Source organism: Takifugu rubripes, chromosome 3, assembly GCF_901000725.2.
Source record: "Takifugu rubripes chromosome 3, fTakRub1.2, whole genome shotgun sequence".
NCBI lineage: Eukaryota > Metazoa > Chordata > Actinopteri > Tetraodontiformes > Tetraodontidae > Takifugu > Takifugu rubripes.
The window spans coordinates 9,920,014-9,938,692 of record NC_042287.1 but is presented as its reverse complement, the minus strand read 5'-3'; the positions used below and the strand labels follow the sequence as shown (position 1 = coordinate 9,938,692).

Genomic DNA, 18,679 nt, shown 5'->3' with positions numbered 1-18,679 from the left:
TGGGTCTGACATGTTTCCAGGGCTCCTGTGTACTCTCGTCTTTCCTACTCTTCCTCTTGGCTCCGATTGTAAATGTGAAGATGAGATTGAGGGAACAAATTATGAAACACAGGAGTGCATTCCATACCTTGTTTAGAAAGTATTCTCCTTCAGAGGGGGAGATGAGCCACTTCCCTCTCTTTCTACCCTCACTTTAAGCCTCTATTGGTCCTCTTTTCTTTTTTTTACTGAAACTTGAATGTTACTCACTCTCTTACTCACCATTGTAGAAGGTTTTTTTGGTCTGGATGAACTTACTTCTGGGGCAGGCTCAATACATTTCATCTGGTTCCCCTCAGGCTCTGATTCTGGTTGCAGTTTTCCCAAGGAGAGGCTGAACTGGAACACAGCAAGCAAACATAGGAAAGTGACTAGATTTGAGGCAGCACAGCCGAAGTGGTGACTTTAGATTACAAATCAGATGATGTTACCGAACATTTACAGGTTTTTCAATCTGGCAGCTCAAATTAAGGCCATGAGGTCTGATTTAGATGGTTTTTAAAACTTTTGTATTATGACCAAAACAGGATCAGAGAAAGTGAAACAGTAAATTAAACCTGTTATAGTGACATGCTAATTGACAGTGTTGCAAAACACTTTATGATTCTTTTTCAGTTTACAGCCCCTGCTCTTACACTTCTCAACTATAAAACTCTCCAGGAAATCTAACTTTTATCTGCCTTTATATCCCTGACAAATCGTGTGTTATTTAGGGGGTGTTGGAGATGAAATGAAAACATAAAGTGATCTGGTTGTCTCTGCGTCGCTCGGGCCAATAATAACAGCCTGCAATTCTGGGGTGGGGAGTCGCCCCTCTTGTAATATTACCTCCCCATGAAACTAACTCTGGGTAAATTTAGACCATTAAGCTAATAAACATGGTTGACCAACTGTACTGGTGCCGAACCTCCGTCTCGCAGCAGAATATGAACAAAACATCTTTCAAGGAAACAGCAAATGAGAAAAGAGAACATATTCCACAGTTTTGGAAAATCCTTCGCTAAACTATTGTCAGCAAAACTAAGTTGTTTTTTCCCCCTCATTTTTTCCATCTCATTAATGATATCTGCTGAAGTCACACCTAATTACCTTAAATGAGCAACAGCCCTGAGCAAAAATAGAGTTTGAATGAATGGCTGCTGAATAATATTTTCACTTTTTCTGGTTGTATATTTACAGGTGACCTCACAATTGCAGCTTGCAGCTTCCTCGTGCGCATATTGAGATCTCTCATCTCACCACAAATGACGTTTTTATTTATTTATAGCAATTTAATTAGCTTAACAAAGCACCTTTGACCACCACAGCATTCATTTATGAGGAAGAAATGGCTCATAAAAGCAGTCGGTGGCTTGTTCCAGCATAAACAATGGCAGGATAATGATTTCATGGTTGTGCACTTGTGGGCTTTTTAATTTGTTACATGTAATTGTGAGAGTGTGCCCACATGCTGATTTCATGCCCTGCTGATGGATAATCTCATGTGCCTCTTACTTCTCCCCCTTCTGGGTTTAGTTGCTATGGCGATGAGAGTAGGGGCGAGGTAGAGAGCCAAGGAAAGAAACGTGTATTTGTGCGTGTTTGCAAAGCTCAATAAGTCTGTCTGAGAATAACTATGCGTGCTCGACTTCCCAGGTCACCAGACTGTGGCGGTCGGAGAATGAAACACTGCACATCTCTTTTCATTTTTCATCCCACCTTTATGTTGTGATGATAAAAAGCTCTCGATGTACTTAATGGCATGTAAAGTAAGGAAGTCTTTATTTTCAACACTACAGAGAAATGACCTTGTGTATGATCAGGATGAAAAACAACCAGAAGTCAGCGGCTGCAGTTGAGAACAAGTCGAACGAGTCCGGGGCCACAAGGAGAGGCTCCGTGGCCCCGCAGCCCAGCAGGCAGCGCTGCTCCGGCTCCAGCTCACCTCTCCAGGCCTCCCGACTGGCACTGCCCCAGCTGCCATCTGAGATCACAGTTGTTTTTAATTCACACCGTCAACGCGGCCACTGCTGGGTGTGTGCACGTGTGCCCGTGCATGTGTATGTAAGAGAGAGAGAGGAAAAGGAAGAAAGGAAGGAGTGTTAATGTCCAGATAATAACAGTGATGCACTGCACTGTGTGTGTGTGTGTGTGTGTGTGTATGCAGGATTGTTGCCTGCTTCTAAAAAGGGAGGATTTATTTCATCACTATTATTATCTGTGGACACATGCATGTTTGCACGTGCTTGCACACACACACACACACACACACACACACACACACACACGCACACACACACACACACACACACACACACCTTTTTAATTAACTGATTTTTTTTTTAAAAGTTGCAAGATTTCAAAGATTATAATAGATAAAATAGATGTTCCCTCTTATGATGCAGCAACAGAAGAGAGAGAATTTAGAACAAAATCAATTTAATGGACTCAAAGATATTGTGACCACAGACTAAGCAGGTTAAACCTCTAGGCGGTCATTGTGGTTGTGATGATGCTGGGAAGTCATGGTTTATACGATATAGTGGAAAAGACGGAGACAGGAACACCAACTACCAGCAGGAGCAGCTGCCAAGCGTCAATGCTGGAGGCAGCGTGGTGGAGCAGCGTGTGTGTGCACTGTACGTATCTGATCTCCCCTTTCTTTAAAATAACAAAGGCAAATGTTGGGATAAACTTGGCAAGTGAGTATCTGAACGTTGCCAGAGGAATTCCTGCAGTTTTCAGGCCCGCTTGGTGCATTCATTGTTCCAGATTTACAGTGGGCACTGACAGAAAAAGAGAAACGATAATACATGTCTCCATAATAAATGGTCAAATTAAGGCCATAAATCCTAATCAAGTGAAGTGTCTCTATATCTCTACGTTGTTTAGTAGACAGTGGGATTAATGCCTGCCTCATCTATTCAGGTCTGTCTTACTGTCACTGAGCAGTTCGATGCTTTAGGCTGATGAAAAATTCACTATTGAGCCCGAGTGCTGGTGGCTGTGATGACTTATTTGTGTCTCCCCTGACTTATGTGCGCTTGCAATTGCAGTTCTATGTGTCTTCTTGTTGGTGAGCATATGTGGGGTCCACCTTTGACAGCTATAATGGGAACATTAATGTTAGACTGGTCTTAGGGTATAATTCATTTTATGGTGCTGCATAAACTACTGAGGTTCAGGCTGGACAGATGCCTGGGTACCGAATGAAGGTCAGCATGAAAGTCTGTGCGTGCGTGATCATAATCTAGGTCATTTTTCTGTCTTAATGCCAAATATTCTTTTTATTTCCTTTATTCTATCGCTGTTGCTGTGGGATTATGTTGGGATATTTTCTACGTAATGATGTTTCCAATTTGTTATATTACATAGGATTTTTAGATTGGTTCTTATTTCAAAAGTCAGAGTGCCAGAGAGAGGAACAGGGGCCTCTGCTTTCTCCTCAGTGGTTGTTTCCTCTGCTAGATCCGTGGTGACTTTGTGCTGGTCTCAGCAGTTCTGGGGCTCAGCAGAACCGGAGTGTCCTGATCGCAGGGCGGCAGAAAGACCAGGTCTTCACATTACTGCGGGTTACAGAGCAAAAGGTCAGAGGTGGGCGAAGCAGCAGCACAAACACAAAACTGTAGTCTGAAAATAAATGAATGAATAAGAAGCTTCGGTTTATAGTTCATAATAGTGACCGACTTTCCATAGTGAAGCTTTTTGCAATAATTTCTACCGGGGACAATATCAAACAATTCATCAGCAGTCGACAGAAAATCCCTTTTCCCCTCACTGGTCATCGTTCCAAAACATCAATACATAGTATGATTAATTTAATACGTTCAATATTTTCTCTTCTGATTATGTGTTTGTTTCAAATAAGAGCTTAATCATTTAGCTAATCAGTCCATTAAAACCACCGAACGGGATTTAGCTGTATACGCTCTTCTGTTGTGTTCCTGCAGAAGTTCATCACAGGACATCAGAGCTTTTCCTGTCGAGGCAGTAAGTGCATCATTGTCTCAAAGGTCTCTTAGCCTGCACATCTGAAAACCTGAGTGCAGCTCAGATCCTGTGAGCTGAGGGAGAGAGAGTCCATTTCCTCTGAGTGGGGGAAATACAATATTCTACTAGATTAAAAAGGGAGTTGCATGTTTTGAAAGTTGTTAGTGGTGTTGCTTTCAGGCCCGCCGGTGCTGACTGGCAACTTCCAAATCTTTGAGACCAGATGGATATTTGTGTGTAGACTGACCTGTGCATGTGTATTATCGTTAGTCTAGCCTTTATTTCAATCTGCGAGGATTGTGGGCACCCGGCGGTCTGTTTACGTGTATGTTTTAGTGGAGGTCAGTAATGCCTAAATTGTCTCAACATTCCCCGGAGGACGGTGATTGACAGAGAGCTCCGGAGCAGAGTGGCTGTAAACACATTCGCTCCATTACAGGCAACGCTTTTAGCCTCATCTGTTGGCTCAGCAGCGTCTCCTTATTAAGTGATCAATAACAGGAAGCTGGAACAAAACTTCAGTCAACTACCCCCCCCCCCCCCCCCCCCCCTCCCACACACACACACACACGCGCGCGCACACACATTCATGCACATGCTAATTAGCAGGAAACACACTCGTTATTTAATCATATCCAGCCTAACATCCACAATCCAAACCTTTGTGACCCTCATGATGAGAATATTGCATCAGATGTTTTCCGATTTCCACATGACTCAAAACTGTGTCATGCAATTTGCAGATTTTTTTTTCTTTTTGCTTGTTCTTGGAAAATTGGGTTAGTGAAAATTAATTTACCCATTTAAGTGCACTAAAAGTAAAGGTTTGAGCTTTTGAGTAGAGTTGATCAGTTCGAATTGGAACTAAAACTGGAATTGGATCTGTTTTAGCTCACGATTTTGATGTATTTTTACCAGAAAGTTTTTCTTAATTATGACTGAACTTTATATATATATGAAAAAATTACATTACCACAAGCAGATAAACAAGTTATACTAACAAAGTGAGCAATCCTTTCTATGTAGCTCCTTTATAGAGTTGAATATCACTGGGCACCATTAGCATGCAGCAGACACAGATCTGTGAGTGGGATTGTTTTGCTCCCAGTTTTCAATGTGGGGGTGTCTATAATACCATCAAACTCTCATCTTGCCGCACGTACTCAGAGTGATGGAACGTTCCTCTGAAGGAAAGCTTATTATCTTCCTCAGTGCTTTATCGTTTTGCTGCTTTAATGTGGAGAAATAAAGACTCTGGTTCAGGTCTCGACGATGCGGAGAGCGATGAAAACCAGTAAAATGGACTGAAAAATGCAGAAGCAAGAGTGGGCGAACTGCATAAATTCCATTAAAACAACCTTATGAAATCAATAAATTACAAGCCCTGGGTGTTGTGTAAACCAGTACAGTGTGCCATCAGGAGACATACTCCAGGAAGCTGTGTTGCTGTCTGCACGTTTTAATTTCCTCTGGGTCACAGCGTGTCAGTGTCTGGAGCGGGTTAGAAGCATGGTTACAGATTGCATCTATGCAGAGTGACCTCCAGACCCTGGCCCAGCTGGAGCAGAACCCCCCCTCCCAGACCTGGCTCTTGTTTGGAGCTGGGGTTCAGGTTATCACATGTGCTCAGCATCAGTTTTTACATCCTCCCACTGCTGTACAGTAGGGGACCTGGGTGATGCTGCACGCTTAGCCTCAGGGTGTGTGACAGCACCAACTTAATAGCTTTCAGATGCTTCAAGCGTTTCATCGTCAAGACATTTTACAAAGGACAAATCCCTGAACCCCAACTGCTGTTTTTTTTATGTTCTTACATTCTCCGGACCCCTTCAGCATTGTTCAGATTTTCCATTAATCCCCTGCTGGGTTTGGTCATCTGGAGTCTTTGTCTTTGGCCAAAATGGGAACACACATGCAGATTGTAGGGATTGCAACTATATTTGACCTATTTATTTTTGATACTAGAGCCATCAGATGCAAACCCGTAAACCTGTAAAGCTACATGTTTTAGGCAGTTAGAGTTGTGGAGCTAAGAGTACGTCCCTATTTGTGGAAACCACATATATAGAAAAACTGGTACACACACACACACACACACACACACACACACACACGCACACACACACACACACACACGTGCACACACACACGTGCACACACACACACACACACACACACACACAGACACACACACACACACACGTGCACACACACACACACACACACACACACACACACACACACACTCTGCTATTGCTTGTTTCTGCGGCAAAGTAATTCAGTGGTGGAAGTGTAGAAAAGCTGTATCATGTCACACATGAACCCGTAGGTTTGTGAGTTTATTCAGGCTATGAGGACACTGAAATGGGCCAAACTGTCTCGCTGTGTTTCCTGCAGCCTTAAGCTTCACCGTTGAGTGCTATGACCCTGCGAAGATAAGATATTCCACAGTAGTTCGCACTGGGAACGCCAAATGGAGGTCAGCCTCATCCTCTTGTAAACAAACACACAGTGGTCCAACACCTGATTTAGTGGCTTTAAATCTAGATTTCTTTGAGAATCACTGTGGCTGCCTTAAGAAAAAGATGCTAATGTGCACCAGCTGTGAAGTGTTGGCGCAGAGAGCACCTCTCCATCTGGGCCCCAGTTGTGGTAAAGGGTCAGAGATCAGGTAAAGGTCTAAATGTTGATGGGAGGCATAACTTAGCCGAGATAAAACGCTCCAGAGATGGAGGAGGACCTCGGCCGAGGAAGTCCAGCAGTGTTCAGCGGAAAACGCGGGATGAAAAAGGAGGCCGAGACAAAACAAACAAATAGTCCCAGGCAAGGATCTTCTCCACAAAGGATTAAAGTGGATGTCCGGTTTCTCCCCACCCCCCAAAGCCCACTTCCCATGTCCTCCTGACACCACACTGAACCAGCTGGCCGACAGCCAGCAACTGGTCATATTTTCACATAAATTGTCGCCCGTCAGCTTCTCCTGTGATTCTCTGTATAGTAATATTACAACTGCAGTTTGTCTAACACACTTTTTCCCCCTCCAGTTATTGACTAGAACAGAATCCAGAATTCTATTCTGGAGCTGAAACGTTCCTGTCGCACGTTCCTGTTTGTGATTCCTCGGTCTGAGTGACTTTGCCTTGACATTGCCATGCTAATCTCTCCGGGACTCTCATGTACTCAGATTAACCCGAACTTGACACTTTACTTACTGTCCACCGAGATTCTGGAGCGACAACAGAGATGAGGAGTTTATCTAGATTCCATTTGTCCTGTCTAAATCATTTTAAGAACATCTTAAGGAAATAGTAGCTCTGCAGAGATATTATTGGTTTTACTGCTCAAATATTCAGGGTTCTCTAAATTCTCCTTTTCTTTTCCCTCTTTCTGTCCCTAGACTCATACTCAGCAGCAGGAAGTGAAGGAAGCATCTCCACCTCTGTTGTGTCACTGCCCCCACAAGCATCGGGCAGTTCGGCCCCCAGCTCCCCGGGTTCCAAGCGCTCTGTGAGCACCTTGAAGAAGTGGCTCACGAACCCCGTCCGCAAACTCAGTGCCGGAGCCACGGCTAAAGGAGAGCGCCAGTCTCGCAAGCCCGATGGGAAACCTCCTCCCCTTCCATCCCACAGTCACAGCCAGGACAGCCAGGACCTGGGCAGCCCCCCCAGAGCCGATGAGACTCATACCATCCTGTCCATCACCCACAGAGAACTGGTGAGATGCTCGAGGACCATTATAAACCAGTATGACGTGATGCTGGTATTTATTAGATGATGTTTCATGAGGCAACAGTGGCAACAGTCACAAGCAGTTTCACACGCTGCTCATTATTCTGTTATTAATTACAAAATTTGCTGGCTGAAGTCGTTTCTTGGTCCCAAGCCTAAATTCGGCACATTAACCAGTCGGTGACATAGGCTCAACCTGATCCAGAGTTGAAAAGTTCCTGAAGACAAAAGCCTAGAAATGAAAGAGCCGTCAAAGCCTCTCAGCAGAAGAAGATTAGCATTTTTCACTGGTTGTTCTGACCTGTCTTTCCTGCTTTACTGAGTGTTAGTAACTCTATCACGGGAACGTTTTATGTCATGGTCCTACAGTGTTCTGGCTGTTTGTCTGACTGTGTGCACGCCTGTGTTCCAGGAGTGGAGAGATGGCTTGGCAAGCCCCGAGGACCTGTCACCGGCTATGCTACAGTCCCCCAGCTACATAACCGACTCTCTGATTGGCTGCACATCACTGCCGAACACTCAGGTCTGCCTGCCCCCCCCAACAGAAAACCCTCATTGCTTTACTGCCTCTGTCAAAAACATTTATATATCGGTAAAGCAGGAAATATGACAAAAAATCAGTAAATCCAGCTATTGTGTTGTTGTTGCAAAGCAAAACAAATGCACATAGATGCACCCCCACCCCCCACCCCCAAACATAGCTGCAACAGAGATAAGTGGAGCACAAGTCTGCATGTGCAGATGGTGTAAGTGAATCCGATGCTCCAGGTCAGATCGATGGGGGACGTTTTAACGGCAGCCTCTGTGATCTGTGACTCACACTTAACGTAAAGGCTTGACAGGAGGAGAAAACAGGGAGTGATCTGAAGGAGAGATGACATCTTTCACCTGATTCACCTGAGCAGCCGAGTGATCCACGAGCGCCAGTGTGAGCAGGAGGAGGATTAATGTGTTTCATCTCTTGATGGTGAATCGATGCCTGAGGACTGGATTCTTAAGTTCTGTCTCAACAACACATTAGAAGCCATTAATGATTACATCAGAGTTCTGAGGTCATCTACCCTACCACCACCACCCCCGCCCCCGCCCCCAATCTTTCCCCCACGACCAATCTGGACAGAATGAGACAGTTCAGGAAAAGAGTCAGGATGTGATGACAAATACAAAGGCGGGTCGATGCATTCATCCATCGCCTCTCTGGGGTTCCTGCTGTCAGTTTTCTTGCATTACAGATAAAAAGGAGTCATTGTCGGAGATTTGCGACTTTGGCAATAATGTTGTCAAATTTCAGCCTCTCCACTTTTGTGTTGTGGTTGGGAGCGTTGCCAAGACCTTTAAATTATGCTTTCAGTTGGATCCATTTTCCCAGTTAATTTATTTCTGAAACCAAAGCCATAAAATTAACACTCCCACTTGTGTAAATCCCCTTGTTATTGCTTCAGATCTGTTGATTTATAACATTTGATGTGTTCTTAATCCCCAAAGAAGCACAAAGCCTGAAGAGTAGGTTCTTATTGAGCTGGAAATCTTAAACATGTACTTGATTTAGGTTCTAAAAATTCTGTACATTTTTCAAAACTCGTGTCGGCTTCTGAGAGAAAAAGTGAAAAGTTAAAAAGTTGCAGCGGAGCTCGCGGAGGGGGGGATTTTTGTGTCCTGTGGGCTTTGCCACAGCACATCTGGAAGTGATCAGGGAGCCACGGAGACCTGTCAGCCCGGCTGAAGCAGTCCTAAGGGGGCAGACAAGTTGTGGAGCTGAAGGTCTTACTGGAGCCTCCACGCCTCTCTGCTCAAGTCCTGAATGCTGATTTTGCTTTATCTCTTCTGTTATTTTCCTCTCCCTTTCAAACACAGGAGAGTTTGGAGCTTGCAAAGACGGATCAGTTTATCATAGCGATGGCAGGTGAACAAGTGAAGGAAAGCGAGAACATTCTGTGACTTTTTCCATTTGCTTATACGCCTGTCCATCCCATCTATTTATTTCCCCATCATGCAGCAACTGGTCGGATGGGTCTGAGGGATAAGGTCTGTGTGTGTGTGTGTGTGTTTAAGGTGGGGAGGCTCTGCTTGGCTGGGACAATTAAACACATGGATCGAGGTGAAGATGGACAGCTGTGGCTGCGTGTTTGCTTAGTGGTGAGGAAAGTGAATGACCTTAAAAGAAAAAGGGTGAACAACAACTCTAAAAATATCCAGAGATTGGGGGGGAAGGGTGTTAAGACCTCGAAATAGGTTACCTGTGGCAGGCAGAAGCTCTGGTTTGCTTCTTCGCTTGTGCTGCTACATTTTGCATACTGAATCTAAATTTGCACCAGGACCCTCAAAGGAAGTGATATCAATTCCAGGAAAAAGCATGAGCGGGAGGTCATGCGTTTAACACATGAGCACAATCGATTAGATCAGCGTAGCCTTGTGTCCCATGCGAGTTTCTATTTGCAGACAGCAGGAGTGAGGGTGGGAGATTAACGCAGCCAAGGTTTTCAGCTCAAGGCTCGACACTGGCAGGAGACGTATGAGTTCAGAGGTGTTCGTTTTAATTTGACCAGATTTTTGCCCCGAGGTCCTCTTCAAAATAACAATGGGCTGAGATGCAGGCGCAGAGTTTATGTGGAGTTGCAGCCTTACAGGTGATCAGGGTCCAACTCCACTGTGGGAACATGCAATTAGAAGCAAAGGAAGCACGTAGTCATGTGACGCAACCGATCCAGCAATCCCTCGGATGGAAACAGTGCGCTGCCATGGCCCATGTTTGAATCCACAGGTGGCGAGACATGGAAATGTCTTTATTGCTTCCCATAAATCAGAAATATGATGTCGTTGCCAGCAGGATGCGGCAGGCGTGTTCATGGTCTCATCTGGAGCCGTGGCTCCATCAGGAACCTCGGCGGAGTTATTTGTCATCTCTTACGTCTGCAGATCCTTTAAGTCTTTATCTTTTAATGTCTCTCTCTCTATCTATCCCTGGCTGATGCCCTAAGCATGGATCATTAACGGTGACTATCTGAATTCGAATCTTCTTATCGCTCGATCTTTGTTCATCATGTCTCTCTGCTCTCGCTGGTCACGCTGGCAACCAGAGTCATTACCAGCTCTCTTGCAGTTTTCAATCCCTCCTTTAATCTTAGCATGTTTTAGCCCAGTAATCATCCACAACACAGGGGCTCCAGCTGTAAAAAGCCTCTCTGTCTGTCTCTGTCGGTTCAGGACGCTCAGATGACAACAGCTCTGCCTGATGACGGAGGCTCTGTCTTGATGGATGACACTTCCAGCCAATGGTCATCTGTGGCCGACTCTGAGGAGGAGAAAAGAAGTGCCTTAGAGAAAAGCATGTATGTGTTTTGGCCTATTTGACCGTTACTGATACGGCATCACGACAACATCACCTGACGCAGGCACAGATTAAGCCATCAAAGGATTTAGCCGCTGACTTCGGCGGCAGACATGCACCTAACATGACAAGATGAATAAAATAAGAGCCTGTCATGTTGGTTTAATGAAGTGGAATGTTTCATGTGTGCAGACTGCGAAAATAGACCTTAATGCCGCCCCTTACGCTAATCTTTCCCTGTTTCGTATCATTGCAGGTACGTACTGAAGGAGCTTATTGAGACTGAGAAGCACTATGTGGCAGACCTGGGGCTTATCGTGGAGGTAAACCTCACAGTCTGCCAGCTAAGAAACACAAACACAATCCACTCTGGCAGCAGAAAGAACTTAGTTAGGAATCCTTACATCCACTTTCCTCCATTCTTCAGTCTGCCTCCACTCCATCTTACTCAGATTTGGTGAATGATTAGCTTCAAGAGTATTGGGTTGCATGGTGATTCATCTCCTGGTGCCTTAAATAGCTGGAGATATTTTGGTTGGGAGAAGAATTGTTGCCATCTCCAAGTTAATAGAAGCTCTGTAATAGCTCATGTGATTGATGCAGCATGTTGGGATATTTGTAGACGTGGATGTGTCCCTTTCTTGCAGGGCTATATGGGCACCATGGGCTCCAGAAATATACCAGAGGACATGAAGGGAAAAGACAAGATTGTGTTCGGGAATATCCACCAAATTTATGACTGGCATAAAGAGTAAGTCTGGTTCTTTGAAATAAATGAATGAATATCCCAACAGTGTTAAATCATTTATTAATTATATTACTGTAACATCCACTTGGGGGCTCAGATTTGGGGGACAATCCTAAAATGTCCAGAGTGGTCAAAGTGGGCGGGATTTATCTCAACAAGCAAGCAAATATTTCTTTCAAAGAAAACATTTCTCTTGTTCCTTTTCCACAGCAAAAGTAAATTATTGGGATATTATTCAGATATTAAATGCCTCGTGACACAGCTAACATCTGCTCATCCGTGCCCATTTCCACCAGCTTTTAAAAAAAAAAAAAAAAAATTCTCTGTAATTGCTGCATTGTGACACTAAAATACCCCTTGCATTTTCACCTGCATCATCTTCCTGATTCCGTGGGCCGTGCTTTGCTCAAGGGGACACTGTTAAAAATGAATGAACCAAAAGAGAATTGGTCCCAGCAATAACTGTGTGCAGTCTGGGGTTAAATTATTGATTAAACTACTCTTACCGTGTGTTTTTATAAAAAAGAAAATGCTGGATAGAAAAGGTGGAAGCAAAAATTAGGATCATTCACTTTTTATAAAGGTTTTCTTCTAAATGTTCACTTCTGTTTGCTTTGCATGTTACTTCCTATACAATTGTGTGTAAGACTGGTAAATCAGGAAAAAGTGGAATGTTCTATATTTGCAACACTGGCATTCAGAGCCAAAGACAAACAAGAAATTGGAATTGACTGTTGTGTTTGGACAGAAGAACAATAGGTCAAATTGGAACTTCCTTTTTAGTGGGCTGATTGTGTGTGTGTGTGTGTGTGTGTGTGTGTGTGTGTGTGTGTGTGTGTATGTGTTTTCTTTCCTCCAGCTACTTCCTGGGAGAGCTGGAGAAGTGTGTGGCAGAGCCAGAAAGACTGGCTCAGCTCTTCATCAAGCATGTGAGCGTCCTAAAACACACACACACACACACACACACACACACACACACACACACACACACACACACACACACACACATGGGAAGTGTCTGGGTCTCCTTCCTTGTGTTTGGCACGAGGGTAAACAGCACTAAGAAAACAGGCACAGCTCCTGTGTATTCTGGAGCGTACTCCTCTTCTCTCTCAACCACCAGCGTCTGTCCTCCATCAGTGTCTTTGTTACTGATACGTCTCATACCAGGCCTGGTTTTCTCTCTCTCTCTCTCTCTCTCTCTCTCTCTCTCACACACACACACACACATCCAGATGACACATTGGCCGAGTTCCAGTCTGGGTCAGACTGCTCAGGAAACAGTCAGGGAAAAAACAGCTAGAAAAGTGAGCAAGAATAAGAACAAAACTACAAAGGTTCACTTCAGACTTGATATTATTTTCCACCAACATGGCAACTGTTACATGAAAATGAAGCCCGGTGACACTTGCAGGTCAGATACAGTTACGTAGAAAGGGACAATTCCTTCCTGTTTTGGTGGATAGGACTTATTACACTCAGCAGGTTCAGAAATTCACTTTTATTTTGTCTGAACATTAAATAACATCTGGGCTTTTATTCCTTTATTCTGCCTGTAGCTGTTTGAAAGAACCCAATCAGGATCAGCCGGCTAGTTAATCATCTTAAAAGCCTCCTGGAGAATAAAGAAACCCATAACTAATCTGAGCATAGTGTGAAACGGTGTAAGCAAGCGGAGTGCGAAGGCTGCCTTAATGAAAAGCAGAGAGGCTTATCTGCTTTCAACGCGTTGCCAATGTGCAACAGCTTCAACACAGGAAAGCTCTAAAAGCAGTGACGCTGCATGAATGTGCACACGCGTCCTCTGCACGATGTCCATATTCAGGAGGAGAAGCTCACTGGTTTCTAGGTTACAGCGCTGTGCTTGTTGCTAGGTACAGTCTTAAATCAACAGGCTCTCAAGGATCTGGTTACAGTCAGGGCAACCTGGGTGAATTATACATAACCCGGCACCCATGTGCAGGAGGACTCAGCACATCAGCACCCCGCCGCTAATGTAATCACAGGAGGTGCCGGCCAATCATGTTTACAGGACACATTCTTATTTTTGCTTTATTTACGATCGATTTTTTTTTTTTTGAGTCAGAATGTTTTTAATGGGTTGTCCCTTTGTGGATTGCAGGAGAGGCGCCTGCATATGTACGTTGTTTACTGTCAGAACAAGCCCAAATCCGAGCACATCGTCTCAGAGTACATTGAGACCTTCTTCGAGGTGAGTATTTTTTTTGTTGATCACACTTATCGATCATTAATCTGCGCCAGCTGGTGCTGTGGAAGCCAACTCACTTTGTGAATCACCTGAATATTTCAAGTTGGCAGCTATGAACATTTAAATGGAGCAATGAACAGCAACTTTAACCAACCGCTAACCAAAAGTCATTTTTTTTGCATAGTTCTACCAATACTTGTATCAACATATGTCACCAGTTTTGGATTATGTATACTGAGCCTTTGTGAGTTGAAACGGTGTCCAGGCTTTCCACCGGAGCCACCTGCTACTCAGCGCTGCTCCTAATGCACCATTCAGGATGTTATAAATGTTTGTCTATTCCCTTATAATACATTATACATGGCTGCTTTTAATGTGTCCATTTATTATTCAGATTGCAGTTTCTCTATTCCCGACACATCGCCACTGACGAAACAAATAAACAATGCCATATATTCCCAAATGAACCGGCGTTATCCCCCATTTATGGGGTGATTTAAACGGTTGTTGTCGTCTTGTCAGGATTTACGGCTGGAGCTGGGCCACAGGCTGCAGCTCAATGACCTGCTCATCAAGCCCGTCCAGAGGATCATGAAGTACCAGCTGCTGCTCAAGGTGAAACCCAAAGTGCATTTGTTGTCGGTCGCACCACCATCACCCACGCGCACACACACATACACACAGGTGAACATGCTCACATGCATGAGAACGCACATGTGCTCCTCTGGAAAGACGCGCTTGTCTGTGTGGTGGGTGTGACGTCTGTTCAGGCTACTTTCCAGCAGGAGTGGAACCAGCAAATTATATAATGAGTTTCTCATTCTTACAGCAGGATACAGACATTATACATTAGAGGCTTTTGAAGAAGGTTGTAAAAATGGGATCCGTGGCATTAAAATGCTGCCTAAATATAAAACTCTGCCCTTTGGCGCACAAATGAAAGGTGGGCCTGGCACTCGTAAATATTTTCCAGATGTCCACGTGGTACTCCGCGCAGTAAACCTGGAATGCTGTGGTGACCATGCTGTGTTTATTTGAGCAGGACTTCCTGAAGTATTACACGAAAGCCGGGATGGACACGGAGGAGTTGGAGGTGGGTGTCCAAGTGCAAAAACACAAAAAAAAAAATCATCCTTGCTTTTTAAAAGTCATCCTGACCAAATGTCGCCGTTTGTTTTGCGAGCAGAAAGCGGTGGAAGTGATGTGTTTTGTTCCTAAACGCTGCAATGACATGATGAATGTGGGCAGGCTACAGGGTTTTGAGGTAATGTTGGGAATTTGAATCAGCCTCAATAAAATGCCATGATAGTTGTTTGGCACACGCAAACCACATTCAGGTTTCTTTGTGTTAATTCCGGCTGTGATTCCAGGGAAAGATCACAGCCCTGGGCAAACTACTCCAACAAGACACCTTCACTGTCACAGAGCAAGACAGCAGCTTCATGTCGCGAGCGAAAGAGCGACGGGTCTTTCTCTTTGAGCAGCTGGTGATCTTCAGCGAACCCATTGACAAGAAGAAAGGTTTCTCCCTCCCGGGATACATCTTTAAGAGCAGCATCAAGGTGAGCGTCTGATATCCGAACAAAAGACACATCAAAAAATGCTGCCAAGGTTATGAGTTATACAACAAACGCTTGCTCGAACCGTCTGTTACACAATCCCGTGGCAGGCATCTTTTATAGCCTTGCGTGTGTCACTGAGGTATTTTACGAGCCGCTCTGCGGCCCGAGTGCCTCACAGATGCTAGTCAGATGTGCTGCGTTCCAGGTGAGCTGTCTGGGGGTGGAGCCCGCCATAGACGGTGACGACGCCCACTTTGTGCTGACATCACGGAACCCCAACGGGAGCGTGGTGCGCTTCCAGTTGCTGGCCTCGTCCCCTGAGACCTGCAGGGCGTGGATCAACGATGTGGGGCAGATCCTGGAATCCCAGCGCAACTTCCTCAATGGTGAGGAACCAAGGTTGACTTTAAAACCCCAAAACTTTTATATAGATAGTTACAAGAGTCGTTGTTGCTCCTCTGTGTTTGTCAGCCTTACAGTCGCCCATTGAGTACCAGCGGCGAGAGAGCAAGTCCAATAGCCTGGGCCGCAGCATGAGACCCCCTCTGTATGCTGCCAGCGCCCTTCGGCCCCACTCCTCCGCCTCTATCGATCGACACAAGCTGCCCTCTCTTCAGTCTCACAACACCTCCCTGCCCGCGCTTTACCTGCCCAGCCAAGGGCAGGCTCAAGGAGCCAGTGACGCGTTCTCCCCGCGAAATGTAAGTGTCTCTCTAGCCCACAAATTGAATTGTTAGAGCAACAGGGTGGATCTAAGTGTCGTTTCCATCCGCAGCCGGCCGTGGCGGGGCCGTGGCCCGCTGACTCCCACGGCCTTTCTCCGTCTCAAGTCCAGCTAGGTTTCACTGATCAAGCTGTGTCAAATGGGTTGTACACACCCACCGCACAAAGTGCACAGGTAAAGGTCACAAACCACGCATGCAAACATTTAGGTACAGCTGTTTATGTGCCTCTCTGTTCTGTTTAAAGCGTGGTCACACTGCAGGTAGCTGAGCTCTGAATTACCACAGCAATTATTCAAAAACGTTAGTGGGGGAAAAAATGTGGAGCCTCAGGAATCAGACCAAAATGGAAATTAATGTGCTATTATTCAACATCAAACAGGGATTTAAATGTTCTGGTTTAAACTGAATGCGTTTCTTTTAATTGAAAACGTTTGAACCTTTTTTGTGTTATAGAGTGATATCTCCCCCTAGTGGTCTACAAAGTAAATGGACGACGTCGAAATATTTCAGATCTGTCGTCTCCACTTCTTTGACTTAGCAGTTACAAAATCAGAACCCATTGAAACCTTCAACTCAGAAAATACCAGAAATTAACAAATAAAACTTTCGCACGTGTGATAAACATCTGCTGTATGTCTGCAGCAAAGAGCAGGCGAGGGGGGCCGCCGAGGACAAGCCATGGAAGGCGGCAACCAGGCCCCGTTGTCAGGCCCCTCAGTTGGACGCCGTCCCAGCAACCTGACCCAGCTAGCCGAGGATGACCTATGAACTCTGATACCACAGCTCTACTGGGTCGGAGGGCCAGCCGCTGAGGCCTGGTTCAAGCAGCGTCATGTGTCCTTCTGCTCTAGGCTGGACTGTTACCTGGTTCAAATGTGTTTCCCTGAGGAAAATGAAGGAACCTGGAGGGATTTATGAAGGAATTCTGAACTGCAGCTTTAAGACAACTTTCTTTATTTACTGTGCCATCCCAAAAACTGAATGTTTCCAAAGTGTGTATAGGAAGCACTCAATAACCATCATGACAAAAGGACAACTTCTGCTTTCAACCTTTCTGCGAGTTTGTTAAGAGCGCCTCTCTTCCACGGGGGGTGGGGGATCAGTTTGATGCAGAAATCCATTCCTCATTGGGGCGGTCACTGGAGCTACAAGTGTGCCTGAATGTGTGGGTGTGTGAGCGGCAGCGGCTCCTCGCTCACGATTCCAATGCCCCGTGTGCGAGGAGAACATCCACGTGAATACGTTCTGTCATTCCCCTGCTGACCGCTGCGTTTGCAGAAAACACTTGACAAAGGAGGAAAAAAACCCTCGAATTTTAACCGAAAGTGGAAAAAAAACAATCTTTCCTCGCCTCAGTGCTGAGGTTTCCTGTGTGCTATCTTATTCTGTTTGACTGGTCTGGCTGTTTGATCTGGACGAAAAAGGGCTCACCGGGACCCCCTGGAGGTTCTCTGTGGGCACGAGGTCCCTCAGAATACACTTAACTCCTGATACAGAACATTAAAGTGGCTCAAGCTGGCATGGCAGCAGCCAAACAAATGTTTAATGTATGTTTAGAATTATTCAATTTCAAATTAGTTAAAACAATGTACCCAGATTTTTTTTAAGTGCCAAAAACTGAAGCCTACAACTCAGCACTCTAGTTAAGCATGTGTAAATATCTCAGTAGAGAGGATAACATCGGTTGTATATAAAGACAAGGGATCCGTTTTCTCACTATCAGGTTACTTCTCGTTTGTGGCCAGTAGGGGTCCCCAAAAGGCTTCCACCTGCAGTCGAGTTGGCTCACACAGCTGTACCAAAGATCAGGTTTCTCTCAATGGGATGAAAAGTGTTTCATAATCTCCCCGGAAAACAACACGATGTTACAAGGACGGTGGGATTTGTTTTACAGGGTCTGTCTGCAGTTATCCTAAACTGGTATGTTTTCATGCAAATTACTGTTTGGGCACTTTGGCCCCAAAACAATGTCACCATAGAACCAAAAGAAATGACACGTTAAACTGAGCGCGGGTCAGTTAATGCCATGTTTGACCGAGCAGGAACTGTTGTACCATATCAAATAAAAGTGTTGTTCAAAAAAACAAACAAACCCCAAAAAACTGTGCATCAACTATGTGAGTTTGTAATTTTAATATGGATTAAAAGAACAATGAGGAGGAACTTACAGGTGTTCTGCAAAAACACGAGTGACCTCCTCCTCTGAAATTAAAAGACAAATGTAAAAGTTGAGCATAAATCCACATTATAAACACTTTATATCAAAATATCTAATGCTGAGTGTTCTAGCATGCTATCTAGGCTATCGTGACAATAACTGCCACTAAATAGGACCAATGGCTTTTCCTCTCATTAGACACAACAAGTTCTT

General features: G+C 44.8%; 1 protein-coding gene across 4 annotated transcripts in view; it reads left to right on the top strand.

Moving 5' to 3' along the window:
• Positions 1 to 18,410, top strand: part of arhgef25a (Rho guanine nucleotide exchange factor (GEF) 25a) — a 34,146-nt gene extending 15,736 nt beyond the window's left edge. For all 4 annotated transcript variants that reach the window (XM_029833991.1, XM_029833990.1, XM_029833992.1 and 1 more), the window contains exons 3-17: positions 7,406 to 7,722; positions 8,149 to 8,259; positions 10,941 to 11,065; positions 11,321 to 11,387; positions 11,712 to 11,815; positions 12,672 to 12,741; positions 13,935 to 14,024; positions 14,544 to 14,636; positions 15,064 to 15,114; positions 15,208 to 15,285; positions 15,392 to 15,583; positions 15,789 to 15,969; positions 16,055 to 16,284; positions 16,359 to 16,481; positions 16,951 to 18,410. In XM_029833991.1, the coding sequence (XP_029689851.1) occupies positions 7,406 to 7,722; positions 8,149 to 8,259; positions 10,941 to 11,065; positions 11,321 to 11,387; positions 11,712 to 11,815; positions 12,672 to 12,741; positions 13,935 to 14,024; positions 14,544 to 14,636; positions 15,064 to 15,114; positions 15,208 to 15,285; positions 15,392 to 15,583; positions 15,789 to 15,969; positions 16,055 to 16,284; positions 16,359 to 16,481; positions 16,951 to 17,076 (1,958 nt within the window). In that variant the 3' untranslated portion in view covers positions 17,077 to 18,410. The remainder of the gene's footprint in view (positions 1 to 7,405; positions 7,723 to 8,148; positions 8,260 to 10,940; positions 11,066 to 11,320; positions 11,388 to 11,711; positions 11,816 to 12,671; positions 12,742 to 13,934; positions 14,025 to 14,543; positions 14,637 to 15,063; positions 15,115 to 15,207; positions 15,286 to 15,391; positions 15,584 to 15,788; positions 15,970 to 16,054; positions 16,285 to 16,358; positions 16,482 to 16,950) is intronic.
• Positions 18,411 to 18,679: the final 269 nt, after the last annotated feature.